The sequence below is a fragment of the Pristis pectinata genome, chromosome 5 (assembly GCF_009764475.1).
Source record: "Pristis pectinata isolate sPriPec2 chromosome 5, sPriPec2.1.pri, whole genome shotgun sequence".
NCBI lineage: Eukaryota > Metazoa > Chordata > Chondrichthyes > Rhinopristiformes > Pristidae > Pristis > Pristis pectinata.
This window is the reverse complement of record NC_067409.1, coordinates 73,431,731-73,449,466: the sequence shown is the minus strand read 5'-3', so window position 1 is coordinate 73,449,466 and position 17,736 is coordinate 73,431,731. Positions and strand designations below refer to the sequence as shown.

At 38.9% G+C, this 17,736-nt stretch overlaps 1 protein-coding gene across 3 annotated transcripts in view; it reads right to left on the bottom strand.

Annotated features, from left to right (window-relative positions):
* Positions 1-538: 538 nt before the first annotated feature.
* The window catches only part of topbp1 (DNA topoisomerase II binding protein 1), a 65,020-nt gene continuing 47,822 nt past the window's right edge, over positions 539-17,736 (bottom strand). For 2 of the 3 annotated variants that reach the window (XM_052015838.1, XM_052015839.1), the window contains 10 exons: positions 16,189-16,294; positions 13,480-13,663; positions 11,778-12,007; positions 10,030-10,163; positions 8,155-8,260; positions 7,564-7,727; positions 6,652-6,792; positions 4,955-5,047; positions 3,174-3,335; positions 548-938 (listed from right to left, as the gene is read on the bottom strand). In XM_052015838.1, the coding sequence (XP_051871798.1) occupies positions 825-938; positions 3,174-3,335; positions 4,955-5,047; positions 6,652-6,792; positions 7,564-7,727; positions 8,155-8,260; positions 10,030-10,163; positions 11,778-12,007; positions 13,480-13,663; positions 16,189-16,294 (1,434 nt within the window). In that variant the 3' untranslated portion in view covers positions 548-824. Of the gene's footprint in view, positions 939-3,173; positions 3,336-4,954; positions 5,048-6,651; positions 6,793-7,563; positions 7,728-8,154; positions 8,261-10,029; positions 10,164-11,777; positions 12,008-13,479; positions 13,664-16,188; positions 16,295-17,736 lie in introns of all 3 variants that reach the window. The other variant, XM_052015837.1, reaches the window with a different exon arrangement.

The following is a 17,736-nucleotide window of genomic DNA, read 5'->3' as shown; positions in this document are numbered from 1 at the left end:
CACCAATAAGTAATCAGTGTTCACATTGAAATGTTCCATGTAATCTCAATAAAGGCATAGGGTAATAGTTATGCGACAGCAGGTGATACTTTAAAAGATTTGGATGCAGAATTGTTGGCATTTTAAAAGCTTTGGATGTATTCAAGACACTTTGTTGTTACGGATGACTGCTTTCTCCTGCCACTGGGGTTTTAATACTGCTGTTACTGTTAGGTACAGATGAACCCACATAAATTATTAACAATTATGAAAACTAACATAATAAAAGAAATATAAGTTATTAAACATTTATCAAGGCTACTTTTCAGTTAGATGATTTTTGGACAAGGTGTTAGCTCTTTAGTTTTATCACCTCATGAGTTAAATGGACCATGATCCATGGGTATGCAGGAAGGAATGGTCTCTGCAGGAAGGAATGGTCTCTCCAGAAAGTAAAGACAGGAAAAGAGGGAGAGAAAAATTGCTTTAGGTGATGCAAAGTACAGACATTAAAAGGTAATAGATACTCTAAAAACTAACAGTCTGCAACCAAGATTTTCTAGGCAAATATATTTATTTAAAATACAAACAAAAATGTAATCAAATGATCATTTGACTAGCAAATATGAGGTGGCCTTGGTAATAAATTTTACAAAGGATATTTCAGAGTGTTATTTTTAATTTTCCAACATTTAGCCCATAAGCAGCTGGAATTAAGATGCCCGATGTTGGAAATCCATTCCATACCATTTAGCCACTGGCAGGAATATTCACCTGACCTCAGGTGTAATTGCAGTTCGACTGTGCAATATCTGTAAAGTTTATCAAAAAGGGAAAATATTAATTCACGTTTTCCTACTCCTTTTTGTATCAGTGTGGTCGTCAGATGATTTCCGTTTCCGAGCTCCACTGCCTGTCTCGTCGGTAAGGTAGTAATTCTCTATCGGAGGGGGGCGCTCCTGGAAAGGAAAATATACAACCAGCTTATTTTGAAGATTAGTGACTGAAAGAATAGCTCTCAACAACTGCCTCTTAAATCCGTCCCAGTCTTCCAAGCTTTCAAACTGTCATTCTTCAGTTATTACTATCTATACGCAGGCTGATTAAATCACAAGATAAAGCATAACAATTTGTAATTTACCCCTAATTAGCATATGTGCCCTGGATAACAGTAATTATTAGGTCTCAGAATAAATAAAAAAGATGCAGCATTCAAGCTGCGATCTTGTGTAAATTCCTGTCAGAACCAAGCTCATGAGGCTTGTCTGTTTCTGCCTTGTATCACAAATAATTCACATAACCAGCTGCATCTCCCTCTTCACTATCAAAAGATACACACGGCTTGGAAGAATATTTTGTTTTAAAAAACATTAGTCAGATCCCTACACTGCAGAAGCCAGTTCCAAGCCTGTTTAATTCACTTCATGTGATTTCAAGAAACAACTGAGAACACAGTATACAAGCAAAAGAGTACCAGATCAGACAGATCCTGAAAAGAGAATTAAAACACTGCTGAATATCAAATTTTAAAAGAGAAACTTTAGAGAACAGAAATAGAAGTCTGGTGAAAGTTTTGGGTATACAGCAGCTTTGACAAAGGGCCTACACTTAAAGGATTAAAAACAAGCTGCTGGAGGAACTCAGTGGGTCTGGCAGTGTCTCTGGGGGGAAATAGACAGTTGACTGCAGATGAAGGGTTTCGACCCAAAATGTCAACTGCCCATTTCCCTCCACAGATGCTGCCTGACCCACTGAGTTCCTCCAGCACCTTAATTTTTGCCTCAGATTCCAGCATCTAAGTCCTCTTGCATCTTCACTTAAAAGGTAAGCTGGTTTGTGTCAGCCAAGGCTCAGCTGGCAGCACTCTCACATTCCAAGTCACTATGTGGTGGTGTTACGGACTAGGTTACTACTGATGAATATCCCTTTAAGATAGAGCATGATGGTGTTTGTGTGTGTGGGGGGGGAGGGGGGGAAGAGAGAGGAGGGGAGAGAGGAGGGGAGAGAGGCAGGGGGGGAGAGAGACCTGCTAGTCTCTATCGATGGAAGTAGAACAATAACTGTGCCTGTCACTACAATCCACGTATGGATTTTTGGAATAATCCAGTGCAGTCCACTTTGTCGTTAACCTGTAGTGGGAAACAGGTATTTGTGTGGACGGCCATGATTCGAGTGCCTTTCGGGGTGGCAGATGCTTCGGAAGAAAGCGGTGGAGTAGTCACTGCTGAGTAGACACTGAGGTGTTGTATGATTTCCAGAGTGGAACATTTGGATTTCGTAATTACTCTCTATTTTCTCTCTACGTTTTGTCTTCAGTCAATGGTGGTTGTTGAAGAAGCCTTTGCTCACGTTTCACCTTATGGCTAGCTGAACTGAGCTTTGAAAACTATTCCTGGACTTGCATTTTGGGAGTCTGCCACACACACACACACTAAGAGTTTAGGTTTTGGGGTTAATATTTAAGATTTAACATTTTTACTTATATTTTTCTTATTCTCATAAGTAGTTATTAATAAAGTAGTTTTTAACACTTATACATGACTCGGTGTGTTTCTTTTGTTTCTGGTTCTTAACAGTGGGTTCAATCCCACTCCAGTGACATGTGTACAATAACCTAGTTGACACTCCAGCATGGTACTGAAGAAATGCTGCATTGTTGTGGATGAGATGTTAAACCAAGGCCATCTCTTTTAGGTGAACATAATAGTTCTTTTACAATATTTCTTAGAAAAGATGAGTGTTCTCCTCAGTGACTTTGTCTGGAGTAATCCTTGGTCGTTATCACAATGCTAATGTGGGATCCTGCTTTAAACAAACTGCCTCCTGCAATATTACACTGACCACACACGAAGGGTCCTTGATCTGACCACTCCCTATGGATGCTACTTGACATGCTGAGTGTTTCCACCATCTTCCTTTCTTACGTCAAAAGTAGTTAACTGGCTGTAAAGTGCTTTGAGACAACCTAAAGGCCTTAACTACATTCATGTCTGTTTCTTTCTTATGTGTGTTAAGTGGTTCTTTTTGTATCTAAATACTCAAAAAATTAGATGAGTGGTAACAAAATTTAGCAAGAAATGCCCTTTTAGTAACTGTACATCTGAACCATTCAAAAGGCTTTAGTTTAGATATTTACAAAAACAGCAGCCTACACTATACATCATTTTTATGCAGATTAAGAATGTGGGACAAACCTGTATGAGGTAGTCTGCAATGTATTCTGGTTTGAGGCACAGTACATTCTGTTCCATGGCCTCAGTCAAGTTCACTCTCAGGTCTTCTGGTTTAAGTTTGCTGAAGTCGGCAAACAGATGAGTGGCTTCTTTGTATTCGGGTAACAAATGACTTGGAAGGACCTGAAATACACAGTCACAGTTATACCAAAGAGAGCCGTACTCAGATTATTTATTGCATCCTTCAAATAGAGTTTATGGCGGTGTATTTAGTCCATTGTAGACAGAAGGACGCCTGAGGTGGCAGGGCTGACCACCTTTGCTCCTCCTGCTCTTATGACACTTCAATCCCACTCCAGTGACATGTGTACAATGACCTAGTTGACACTCCAGCATGGTACTGAAGGAATGCTGCATTATTATGGATGTTACCTCCTGGATGAGATGAACACTTGAAAATCAAAAAACTTTAACTGGAAATCTGAAATATAAACAGGAAATGCTAGATGGGCACTTTGAAGAGAATCACAGAGTCATACAGCACTGTAATGGGCCGTTCAGCCCAGAGTCCATGCCTTCCTCCAGTCCAACACTAATCCCATTTTTTAACTCCTGTCACAATCCATCAATATCAAGTTCAACAATTTCAGGCATCTCACTTTCTGCTTGCATCAGAATCGTACAATTCTGCTGCTGGTTGTCCACCTGTAATATTAACTCAGTTAATTTCTCTCCACAGACACCTCTTGATGTGTTGGGCATTCTCTACAGCGCTGACCTGCAGTTAAGAGTTTTTACAAGTCCTTTTGTCCGTTTTCACTTTGTCTAATTGCCCTCATTAACCTATCAACCAGATACGCTTTATCAACAGTATGTCACCATAGCAACCATGGCCTTATCCCATCAGAAAAATCCCTCTGTCCTATCCGTCCCTTCCCCACTCTCCCTGCAACTTAAAATTAACTTGTTTTCTCTTTTCCAGTTCTGACCTGAAATGTTAACTGTCTCTCTCTCCCCACAGACGCTTTCTGATCAGCTGGGTCTTTCCACCATCTCAACCCTATTAAGAAGTTGAGATCATCAATGGGCCAGGTGAAGCTCTATTGTGAGTCACACAGGCTGAACAGTCACCAAATGAACAACAGCATTAAAAGCTGCAAGGTTAAGAATAAATGATGTTCCCTAATTTGGATTTCAACCACTTTCTTTCACATGGAGGAAACCGAAATTTCCCTGATATCCCTGATATCCACAAAGTTAAAATCTGAGCAACAATGGGGAATAATGTGATCTGGGTACGGGTCAAAATGGCAGAGGTGTGAAAAGCAGAATTGTGTTGAACCCACTGGAGCCCAGAGCATAAAAAGTTATAAGTTAGGGAGCTAAAACATTTATGTCAAGTTAAGTGATTTTATAACACACTTAAAAAGGTAAATAATGCTATCATAAAATGCTCAGTACCTCTAAAGGAAGAATATTCCCCAAATGACACAACAATAAGAATCTTATTGATTATTTTGTTTTCTATTTCTGGTGGAGGATGGGAGCTTTATAAAATTGCTTGATTTTGTTTTTATATTTGTTCCTCATTCCTGGAGCTGAGTAGTAAATTAGCTCCAATAATGATTAGATATTTGAGGTGCAATTATTGTGCTTATTCTGCCAATCAAGACTTGCAGCCCTGCAGATGGTTTTAATTGCCATGGATCTGTGTGGAATGCAAGCCGATGAAATCCTCAGAGAAGATGTACACATATGCAATGCAAGACATTTGGAATCAGAATCTACAAAAAGGAACTGACCTTGGCTCCACCAGAAAGCAAAAGTCTCCTGAAGCCTGCCTCTTTGGTGTGATCAAAATTTAAAATAACTTTCCAGCCACTGAATGCACCAACCTGCAGAGATAAGACAAGTTACACAAGGTTACAAAGGATATAGAATGCAGAAACAAGCCACCTGGCCAAACCCATCCACTCCATTATCTGTGTTCCAGTCGAGTCTCCTCCACCTTTCCACTTCTAATTCTCCAATCCCTTCTCCCTTGTCCAGTCTCACCATAAGCACACCTGCACTGGTCCCTTCCACATCCTCCCCACTCTATAGGCAAATAAGTCTCTTACAAAATCTCCTCTAGATTTCTTGGTGACTCTCTGACCAACTTATATTGATGGCCTCTAGTTTTGTTCTTCTACACAAGTGAAGGGTCATCCCTCAACTTTCTTGAGGGAAAACAACCCCATTCTCTTCATTTTTTTCCTGCTATCTATAAATTCACATATCTAGTATCATCCCTGTGAATCTCTGCACGTTCTCCAGTGCCTATCATTTTCTATAATATGGATTCTAGAATTTTATGTAGTATTTAAAGTGCTTTCTAACTACGTGTTCAGTATAACTTATCTACTTTTCAGTTTTATCCCTCTATAAATAAACTGGTTTGCCTTTTAATGACCTCTGCATTTGTCTATATTAATATCATTAACATTATGCATTTTGAATTCTTTTCCCTTAAACAAAATACTGATGTATAATTTCTTCTTCTGATGTATAATTCTTGTATGTCTTTGTTGCTTCTCAAGGGTCTCTTGGAAGACTCAGAAATGCTTTTCAATAGCACCATGAATGCCTTTGTTAAACACTGCTTTTTTAAAAAAAAAATTTACAATCTTTGCAGTACTTGCATTGCTCTCCATGAACTCCAGAACACCCAAATTCTTTCCCATCTCGTTTGAGACCAAAAGTGCAAAGTGGCAAAATGCAGCTTTTGGAATAGTTATTTTGATCAAGTCCAGCTTATCTCATGGGCTTCTGCATTCTCAATCCAAGTTATATTTCTTTTCAAGTGGACACATGCAGTGTTTCGGCTTAGTGACAGGAGCAAATACTAGAGCAGGGCAATAGCAGATTGTCTAAAAAATTAAAATTAACATTGATCTATCAACTTGAGTTTGGCTCACACTTTGAGTCAACAGCTTCACATGTTCAGCACAAAGTATGAAGTTTTTTTTTAAACACCATTCTGCATACAAAAAGAAGCTTCTTCTGCAGAGAAGATGATATCAGAAATTCAATGGTATACATATTAGGAAAGGATAAACGAATTGGTTCTCTTTTCATTTGTTTGCAGGATAGTGACTGGACATCACGATTCACTGTATGCAAACTCTTCACCTTTGGAGGCGTGGTAGTAAATAATGTGAATGCTCGCTCTTGCTTTCAAACCTGCAATACATTTAATCTTTTAAGATCTGGTTTGACAGCCGTAAATGAACATTCAAAAGGGAAATTTCAACAATTCCTCTTCACACAAAAAAATTGACATTCCTTGTTGAACTTTGTACAGTCTGGGCTGTGTGTCTCTAATGTCCAACATCCTAGCGATGCATCTGCCAAGGCAATGTTGTCCATACACCTAGTGACTGCCCAATGGAGTTTCTTGTATTCAGTGACCAAAGACCCATAAAACTGCAAAAGTGAGGACAATTCATGATTACAGTACCTCAGCACTATCATTCTTTTGTCTCAGCACCTCCAGCTTCTTTCTCCAGCGCATAGCAGCTACTGCAAGTTTTTTCTGCTGTAGACTAATTCCAGGAAGCACATCAAGGATGAAACTACTGCCCCATTCATAGTTTTCCTCCTAAAAAAGGTAAGGAATCATGAGCTGAACTGAAACATCTATTCTCTCTCCAACGATACCACCTTACCTGCCTAATATTTAGAACATCTTCTGTTTTCATTTTGGATTTTTAGACTTTCAATTTCAGCATTACTATGAACCCACAATAAGATCACGGAAAAAATAATTAACTAGCAGAAGTATCACTGGTTGCAAATGAAGGGAGTTACATTCCATTTAATTTTCTGTTACACGTATGCCTCAATTTATGAAGGAACATCATTACATTACATTACATCAAGTGGAAACTCACAAATTGCAAGGCTGTTGCTCATTAATTCCAATGTTTCAATGGTTATATTCCAGAGCTCAAAAAAATCTTAAGTCATAAAAACCTGAACAAGTATCGGAAATAAAATATCATTTTGCCAACAATTAAATTTTAAGAACATACATAATGTCTAACAAAATTTTCTCAAAATCAAAAGCACGCATTAATTGACTGAATAAGGTTTACCTACCATGGTTATGATCGGAGCTGGCAACAGAGAGCTAACACTGTCATAAGCTTTACAGAGAGGCAAAAGATAACAGGAAAGCGGTCTCAATGTCCTCGTGTTAGGGCAAAAATACATCCTGGAACTGTAATCACCTTCACATATCTCCAAAATAGCTTTAACTAGTGGCATGTACAAAAGAATTAGAAGGAAAATAAAGGAACAAAAGTAAAGGCCTCATAAATAAGTTCTGAATGAGACTAAATCTTGAGATAGTCTGTTGGGAATACATAACCTGGATAAATTTGGCAGCAACTCTGCAAGCCTCCAAATAGGATCGATGAAGAACCCACTTTCCAGCTGCCATAGAAGCCAGATACTTTTCGTTGCGCAACGGCTGTCCGACGATGATGTGTGTACAGGAAGGATCAAAGCACTGTCTGTCGAGTACCACAGCACCTAAAACCAAGCAAAATTCACACTTCCCTTGATAACTGGTCAAGTCACTGAATATGAAGACTTAGTCACTGTTAATGATCGGTAGGCTCATCTTATGCCACAGTATTCCAGTATCCTTAGATGTGTATAAACAGAGTGGTGAGGGGCCAGAGATGGGGAGCAGTGGGGGGGGGGAAGAGATGTCAGTGGTGGGGAGAGGCAAGGGGGGGGGGAAAAATCAGAGAAGGGGAGAGGTGAGGAGGCGGGTTCAGTGGGAGAGGTGAGCAGGGATGGGGAAAGGCAAGGGGGTCAGAGATGAGGAGAGACAGGGGACAGTACAGTAAAGTAGCACAATAATAAAGCACAGTAAAGTAGCATTATGAATATTTTGGCAGAAGAATTTTTTTTAAAATAAGGTATTGCATGAATTAGAAGAAAAATACCACACCTAACTGCTCAATCAGATGGCAGTAGTCAATCCGCTCCTGAGGGTTCAGTGATGATAACTGGAATCTCCGCTGAACAGGAGGCTCTTTACTTTCACCAATAGCAACCTGAAAGTTTTACCAAAAACATTGGTATGAATTCCATTCCTCACCAACTGCATCTGCTCTCTTGTAATCATCTGAAGTTGAACCAGACTGTTTGTAGCCTTGGTCCCTCAGAGGAGCTTTCACCACATATCTGTGTCAACACTGAGGCTGTCTATTTCCACATCCATAATGTCCCCCAACTCTGCCCCTGTCTCAGCTCATATGATGCTGAAACTCACATCTATTCCTTTGATTCTTCTAGGCTTAGTTATTCCAACTCGCATTTGGTGAGCTTTTTGTAAACAAAGGTCATCCAAAACCCCGCTGCTCAGATCTTGCATCAAGTTCCATTCACCTATTCCCACTGCGCTTCCCAGCCTTCATTGGCTTCTGGGAAAGCCATGGGAAAATTTTAAAATTCTGTTTTTCAAATGCACCTGCAGACTTGTCATTCACTTTATCTGTAATTTCCTATATCTGTACAATCCTTTGAGATCTTGGGAGCTACATTTAAATCAGTGCATCACTGATGGTTGTGTCTACCATGGCACAAACCCTACAATTCCCTCCCTAACCATCTCCATTTACGCACCTCTTTACTCTTTTGATCTGATCTTTAAAACCTTCTTGTTGACCAATATCCCCTTACATGATTCAGTTTCAACTTTCTTTCATAAAACTTCCAAGCAATGCATTGTTTTTATTTACTATATTAAAGGCATCATAAAAATTAAAGTTGTTATTATTACTATGAGCTACTTGGAACCACAGAAACACAGTAAGACATGCTTTGCTCATCATCATCTACTGAAATTTGAAATCTCTGGATTGAGATGTCAGAAGATGTCATGATTTTAGAATTGTTGAGACTCAGCATCTACTTTCAAGCTCTGGTCTGGTGGCCTAACACCTGTTGAGATTTGCAGATTACTTATGGAGCAAGGGATAGAACATGGAGCTTGGAGGATGAACAAGCCAACTGTGGTTTCCCCACATACTCCTCCACACTAGGCACAGAAAATTAAAGGCTATAAGGAATGCATGGGGAGGGGTGGGGTAAGCATTTTTTTTAAAAAAGAGCTAGAAAGAGAGATAGATTACACATATTTGTTCAAATCATATTTCAATTTGTCTGGAAGAAAAGTACATAGATGGCAAAAATTATAAGGAAGCATATTTCAAAGCTAGTTGAGAAGGAATATTAAATTAGATATCCTTTGGTGGAAGGAAGGTGTATATTTGAACATTAATATTGAATTTCCCAATCCACACCATACAATTATTCATATTGATTAATTCAACATCACTGTTGATCCTCTATCGGTTGCATTCAGGAAATTACATTTTCATCATTTAATAGGACCAGAGTACATTTCAATGGTTTGTGAAAAGTTTCTTCATTTCAGTATCTTCAATCTATTTTCCTTGTACATTGACACTGAGAACTTAAAGAATGTCTGAAGACTAAAGATTAAGAAAAAGTGAACATAAACACTAGACTGAAATACAAAAAAATCTCAGCACATCATTTGCTTGACAAGAACAGAAAAGTCCTATGCAATGATACAGAACAGTGCTTTTATTGATTCTTTAAAGCCATTATAAAAGAGGAACGTTAAATTAAATATAAAGTTAGTTAAGATTCAAAAACTTTGGGCATAGTAATGTACTTGTGCTCACATGAGTTGTATGAACATCATGTTAATTCTCCTGCATTTCTTTTCAAATCACTTCCTTACTTTCCCCATATTCCTATTTTTGTCACACTAAATCCCAAGTATTTTCCTAACCTGTTCTTTAGGCTGTGGTGCCACTAGAGGTTTTGCCAGTGGAAAGGCAATACTGGGTGCTTGAGGTGTAGGGGTGAGGTGATCATCCTTCACTGGAATGTCACAGTTTGCTGCTACAACTTGCTGTGGAATTTCTACAACATAAGCAGAGTCAATATCAGAGACTTCATTAACATGGTAAAGAGAAATATGCATGTTACACACAATCTTTTCACTATTAATTTACCTCTTAAATCAAGTCCGAATGCATGCGTATAATATTAAAAGGCTTACATTCTAATCACAGGATCTTCCTCAACCACTATTGGTTACAGGAAGTTGCCCTGAAACCATTTCAGCTCCTTTCAAACTAAAATCCAAATATTAATGAAGCAGATAGAGTGAATAGGCATTAGAATTGGAGGGGAAGGTCCTCAGTCATTCAAATGATATGGATAAAAGCATAGTTAAAAAAAGAGAAAAAATAGGTCAATGCTAATATATTAAGACCTACTTGGAAGGCTAAAGTGCGATGATACAAATTTAAGATTCATGAAATTTGAAATCTGCTTCACATACTAACCTACACTTTATTTATATGCTGTTAGTGTAGCAATTGACACAATTAGAATGGGCTTTCACCTTATGATGGATTGAAATTGACCAAAGAATTCCCATTTCAGTTACATTGATTCTGCTAAATGAGTTTACCCGGCTCCTAGGCTATTCAGTAAATTTTAACCATGAGTTTTCTGCATTTTAGACACTAAAAGATACCAAGTTCAGTTTGCATTAGCTGATAACTGCGGCGATGGTGGGATCAATGATCAGACTGCAAACTCTACACAGACTTACAGTGAGTAAGGCCTTCTACAAATACAAAATTTGCTCATCAAAAATGCAAGTTGAAACATGAGACAAAGGTCAGTCAACCTTTAATCATTAAATCCCAGCATCAACAACAGCCTGCACTGAAGTGTGATGATCTCCATATACACTTCACCAATTTTGCCACTGAGTAAGGTTTTGAACAAAGGACAGTATTTGCTTACTGTACTTGCATGGATACTTTTTGCTTCTCACACAGAATTTCACCAAGATCCTGCCAAACACCAATGTTTTCTAGGTTCTCAGTGGCTATTTGCATTTCTTTCCCAAACTGGAATCACAGGAATTTTCAACCAAAAGAGAAAATTGTTGCAGAAACGAACATTATTGGGCTAATTTTCCTACAACAATGATTACAATTAGTAAAGGACTTTATTAGCTTTAAACTGCCTTGGGGAACCTTGAATGAGACATATAATAAATGATTCCAGAATTTTTAAATTCATAAACGTAACTGTTTGAAAGAGGTGAGCTACTTGGAATTTCTCTGTCTCTTGGCTTCATCCATTCCAAAAGATTTGGTAGTAATTTTGGGAAACCAGGAATAAAGTTTAATGAAGAGTTACTGATAAATAAGTTATCTTTCTTTCCTCCCTCCTTACTAAACATCTTTTTATACACAAAACAAAGCCTTGAGATGTTTCCAATTACGGCATAAATCAAACATTCATGGAAGTAATAAATACCCCAGAAGGCCACTTAAAATTAAATTTGGTTGAAATATTTACAAGGTCAAGCAGCTCATTATGTTTCTGCTGTTTAAGCATGACAAAGACATTGAACAACAGCAGGAAAATGTATTATTCAGAAACACAACACTTAAATCTATATAGTGAGAAAACAAAAATATTTAAGGCACAGGAAAAACTAATTTAAAGTACCTATTGCAGCCATTTCTGAATCAGTTAAAGATTCTCTGTGTTTTGCATTTTGCTCCTCCACCTGCTCTGTGTTCTTCTGAAACTGCTCAGAGTACTGAGAGGGGCTGCCAGGCCACTGCAGGTTGTTGGCCAACTTGGCTCTCTCTTCCCTAGCTGTGGGATCATCCCAAATAATCTGCTCATTTTGTGATGGCTCCGTATTGATGTCCATTATAGCTGGATGTGAGCACCTAAAGATAAGGATATTAGAATCATTGAGTCATAGAGTCACAGAGCACAAAAACAGGCTCTTCAGCCCAAATGGTCCATGTCAACCAAGATGCCTATCTAAGCTAGGCCCTTTTACCCACATTTGGCCTATACCACTCTAAACCTTTCCTATCCATATACTTGTCCAAGTGTCTTGTTAATGTACCTGCCTCAACCACTTCCTCTGGCAGCTCAATCCATACAACGACTACCCTCTGGGTGAAAAAGCCGTCCCTCAGGTTTCTATTAAATCTCTCCCCTCTCACTTTAAACCTATGTCCTCTAGCTCTTTATTCCCCAGTCCTGGAGAAAAGACTGTGTGCATTAACCCTCTCTATGCCCCTCATGATTTTATACACCTCTATAAGATCATCCCTCATTCTCCTACACTCCAGTGAACAAAGTCCTAGCCTGCTCAACGTCTCTCTATAACTCAGTCATTCAAGCCCTGGCAACATCCTCGAAAATCTTTTCTGCACTCTTTTCAGTGTATTGGAAGTGCAGATGCAAGTTGAACATTTGTGTATTTATAAACTGATGGCTCACATATTTTCATCTAAATACTGTATTATTTTTAGGCATTCTAAATTAATCTGCCAGGAAGTTGTAAAGAGAAATCAAAATGAATTATGGCCCCTTTGTAATGGTATTTTATTATAGATATTTCTTTTACTATTACTATTGATTCAGAGTCACAGAGAATGGAAACAGGCTCTTCGGCCCAACTGGTCCATGCTAACCAAGGTTCCAATCTAAGCTAGTCCCGTATGTCTGTTTTTGGCCCATATCCCTCTAAACCTTTCCTATCCACGTACCTGTCCCAGTGCTTTTTAAATGTTGTTAATGTACCTGCCTCAAAAACTTCCTTTGGCAGCTCATTCATATATGGACCACCCTCTGGGTGGAAATAGTTGCCCCTCAAGTACCTATTACATCTTTCCCCCCCTCACCCTAAACCTATGTCCTTTAGTTCTTGATTCCCCAACCCTGGGAAAGAGACTGTGTGCATTCCTCCTATCTATGCTCCTTATGATTTTTATACACCTATGTCCCTTGACTCCTGGCAACATCCTTGTAAATCTCCTCTGCAGCTCAATGGCATCCTTCCTATAGCAGAGCAACCAAAACTGAACACAAATTCTAAGCTTTTGAGTTCTTATTTAATACAGGAATAAAGTTGCAGTTCAATAATCCAGCTGAGTAGCAAATGCAGGAAACAGAGATAAAAATAAAACTGAAACACAGTAATTTAAAAATACATTTGAGAGATGTGAACTAATTCTCACTGAACAAACACATTGTATTATTTGAGCAAGATGTGGACATATTGTGCCCCACATAACTGCTAAAAATAACCTAATTTCTACAAGGCATTTATTAAAGTTGTAACAAAGCATTCCATAACTTTTTGTTTTGCAAAGAACTGCAATTTTAATGTCAACATAGAAGAGACCTGAGAGATTCCAGTGCTCTGCTACGCCCTGCACGAAGGGCACCATCAGCTGAAGGGGAGTACTCCAGAATTCCCCTTGACACAGCTCCACGGTGTCCCACTGGTTTCTCCACTCTTGTAGCAGACATTATTTCCTGTAACTGACGCTGAAAATTTTCCCTCATTTCGGAAGTTTCTGTCAAGTCTGTAAAATGGTATATAAAGGCAGAAAAGGTAGTTTATAATCAGACAGGTTATGTAGAGAAGTCTGCTTTAAAATAAAACTATCAGAATACAATTCTGATTAACATTGATGCCCCCTGTTGCCCTTGTGCTTCGAGGTAAGAGGTCATGTATTTAGGAGATGCTGCTCAGAAGTTCTTAACATCCTCCTATAATATAATTTGTAGATGATAAATACTGCAACCATAGTATCCATACTGTGGAAATAATAAATATCACAATAACAATCACCATGAAAGTGGTACCAAGCAAACTGTCAGAGCTGCAGACTGATAAGTCTCCAGATCCTGATGGACTTCATCCTAGGATCTTAAAGGAAGTGGATGATGATATGATTGATGCATTAGTTTTCCAAAATTCCTTTGATCTGGGTGAGATTTCATTAGATTGGAAAACAGCAAATGTCCCTTTATTCAAAAAGGGACACAAGGCAGGATCTACAGACATATACCATAGGAAAAATGTTAGAAGTTATTACTTTACAGCAGGGGACTTAGAAAAATTCAAGGTAATCAGGCAACGTCAACATGGTTTTGAGAGGAAAGTCAAGTTTGACCAACTTATTGGGAGTCTTTGAAGTAGTAACATGTCCTATGGATAACGGAAAACCAGTAGCTAGCTATACTATACTTAGATTTGCAAAAGACATTTGATAGGTCAGAATCATATAGCACAGAAACAGGCCCTTTGGCCCACCATGCCAAGTACCTATCTATACTAATCCCATTTACTAGCACCTGGTCCACTGCCAACTTAATGCCTAGGCAATTCAATTGCTCGTCCAGATGCTTCTTAAAAGCTGCCTCCACCACCTTCTCAGTCATTCCTGATTCCAACTACCCTCTGGGTGACAAAATTCTTCCTCTAGACCTCTTACTCCTTGACTTAAACCCTTGCCCTCTGGTCTTAGGTACAGAAACAAGATTATTGTGGAAAATTAAAGCTAATAAATCAGGATGGAGAAAATATTAGCTGGGTAACAGGAAGCAGAGAGTAGGCACTGAGCATTCGTAATCTAGTTGGCAAGAGTGTTGTGTCCAGGGATTGGTGCTGAGGCCTTAACTTTTTATAATTTATATAAATGCCTTGGATGAAGGCACCAAAAGGATAATTGCTAAGTTTGCTGATGACACAAACACAGGTAGGAAAGTAAATTGTGATGAGGACATAAAGAGGCTACAAAGGTTAAATGAGTAGGCAGCGATCTGGCAAATGCACTATAGTGGGGTAAAAATGTGAAACTGTCCAATTTGGCAGGGAAAAAAAAGTCTTACAATTTAAATGATGAGAGATTGCAGATTTCAGACTTGCAGATTTATCCCCTAACAAGGGACTTGAAAATACTAGTATGTGGGCATTGTAGGTATTTAGGAAAGTTAACGCAATATTATTGTTTATTACCAGGGCAACTGAATACTAAAGAACAGTGATATGCTTCAGTGATAATAGGGCACAGGTGAGGGCACAGGTGAGGCCACATCTGTAGTGCTATATACAATATTGGACTTCTTACTTAAGGAAGAATATTGATGAGTTGAAAGCAGTTCAGAGGAGATCGAGACTAATATCTTTTGAGGAAAATGGAGACACAAGAAACTGCAAATGCTGAAATCTGGAGCAACAAACAAGATGCTGGAGGATCTCAATGGGTCAGGCAGCATCTATTGGAGAGAAATGGACAGTCAACGTTTCGGTTCGAGACCCTTCATCAGGACTGAGTCCTGATCTTCCCACGGTGTTGCAGCTGCACTCCTTCAGCCAAGTAAAGCTATACCATCACACAGATAGTGGAAAGGTTTTGAGAAGTCAAAGTTAGTCCATGGCCCTCACTCAGCAGCAGGAGTGGCAACAATAAACCAGGATGAGATTATAACATATGTAATTTCTTTTAAATAAAAAGCAGTTAGAACATGGATGCAGTTGCAACAGAGACAATTTGCAAAGTAGATAAAATATTTGAGCAAGAAAAAGAATGCAGGGACAGGACAAGCACTTGCATCCATATAGCACCTTGTACACAGTAAAATACTACATAGTGTTTTTAGGAAGCAAACATGCACCTAGCCAGGAAATGTCTGTTCAATTACTGGATGTCACACTAGCAATCAGTTTCGCGAGGGAGGATCTTAACAGAAGTAGACAAATAGAACAGGCTGTCCTCTGCATACAGATAGTAAGTGAAGAGAAACTGGATTAGTTTACTAAGGCTGGTTTAGTGTTAGCAGATGAGGACTAATATATTCATACGGGATTTTTTTCTATACCTTGCTTTAATAAATATGGTAACAATTGTAAAGGTTAGGGGTCTGTACAAACATTAATCTATCCAGGCAAACATTAATCTATTATTAATGCAACAATATTTTCAAGAATACAATGCCAAAATTCATATAATATTAAGTAATGAAAAATTGTTTGCTTGCAAATGAGTGCCAGCAAGCAGAAACAAATCAGTTTACTGGATGTTAATTAAAAGTCTCACTTTACCTCCAAAACCTTCATTTTGAGGATTTTTTTCCTCCTGGAGAGTTTGTTCATTATTTGATTTTTCATCATTTTCACTCTCAACTTGCTCATCCACCGGGACAGTCGCCTGCCAAAAAAAACCATCAGCAGTGGTCATTTATTTGCATTAGCAAAAAGGTGAAACAAATTCACATTTAATTTACTTTAGTAACAAAAATGGTGGAATAAATCCTTCAATGCAAACTTATTCCCCTGGGTATCAGTTCTGAGCCTAGACACAGTTCCTGGAATGAAAACATTTAAAACACTGGTGGTTGCTGGATTAATCTGACATTTAGCCCACCTAACCCGTGACATATACAGAACCAAGAAAGGGCTTTTGCTGAGAGAGAAGACGTAGCTAGGGGCCAGATTAAAAAGCAGAACTACAAAGGTAATCATCTCTCAATTACCAGCCCTTTCAAGCCTGCTCCACCAATCAATACGATAGTGACTGATCACTTCTATACCATTTCCTGCTTTATCCCCAATTCCCTTCATGCCTTTTGTGTCAGAAATGCATCTCTCATCTTAAAAACATTCTACAGCCCTAAGTAGTAGAGAATTCCACAAGTTCATCATCATCTCAATGATCTCAGTACTAAATCTCTTGCCCTGTAACCTGGGACTGTAACCAACGGCCCCCCCCCCCCCCCCCCCCCCCACCATCCTAGACATGCCAGCCAGAGAGAGGGACATTCTCCCCACACTCAGTCTGTCTAGCCCCATCAGAATTAGATTCTCTCTCATTCTAAGCTCTAGTGAATACAAACCGAGTTTACCTAATCTCCCCACATGGCAGCCCAGCCATCACAGGATTCAGTCATGGATCATAGATCAGGGAAATGGGTTTCAGCTCATGCAGCAGCTGCACCAGTACTGGGAAAAGAAAGCGTTGTTCATTTAGGACAGGCTACACTTGAAGTGGGCTAGGACTCACACCTTGACAACTCAAATAACTAAGGTTGTAAAAAGACCTTCAAACTAAACACAGGCAAACCTCATGTTACAGAGGGGTTGTGTTCCTAGAAAACCCTCTGTGTTGCGATTTTCCACAGAGTAAAACCCCATGGAGCAAGATGCATCTACTCTTAGATTTAAATCCACCTGTACTAAAGGGCAACATGCCAAGAGGGGATCTTATAGAAACATATAAAATTATGAAAAGGATAAGATAGAGGCAGGAAGGTTGTTTCCACTGGTAGGTGAGAATTACAGTGGCATGCAAAAGTTTGGGTACCCCTGGTCAAAATTTCTGTTACTGTGAATAGCTAAGCGAGTAAAAGATGACCTGATTTCCAAAAGGCATAAAGTTAAAGATGACACATTTCTTTAATATTTTAAGCAAGATTACTTCTTTATCTCCATCTTTTACAGTTTCAAAATAAAAAAGGAAAAGGGCCCGAAGCAAAAGTTTGGGCACCCTACATGGTCAGTACTTAGTAACACCCCCTTTGGCAAGTATCACAGCTTGTAAACGCTTTCTGTAGCCAGCTAAGAGTCTTTCAATTCTTGTTTGGCGGATTTTCG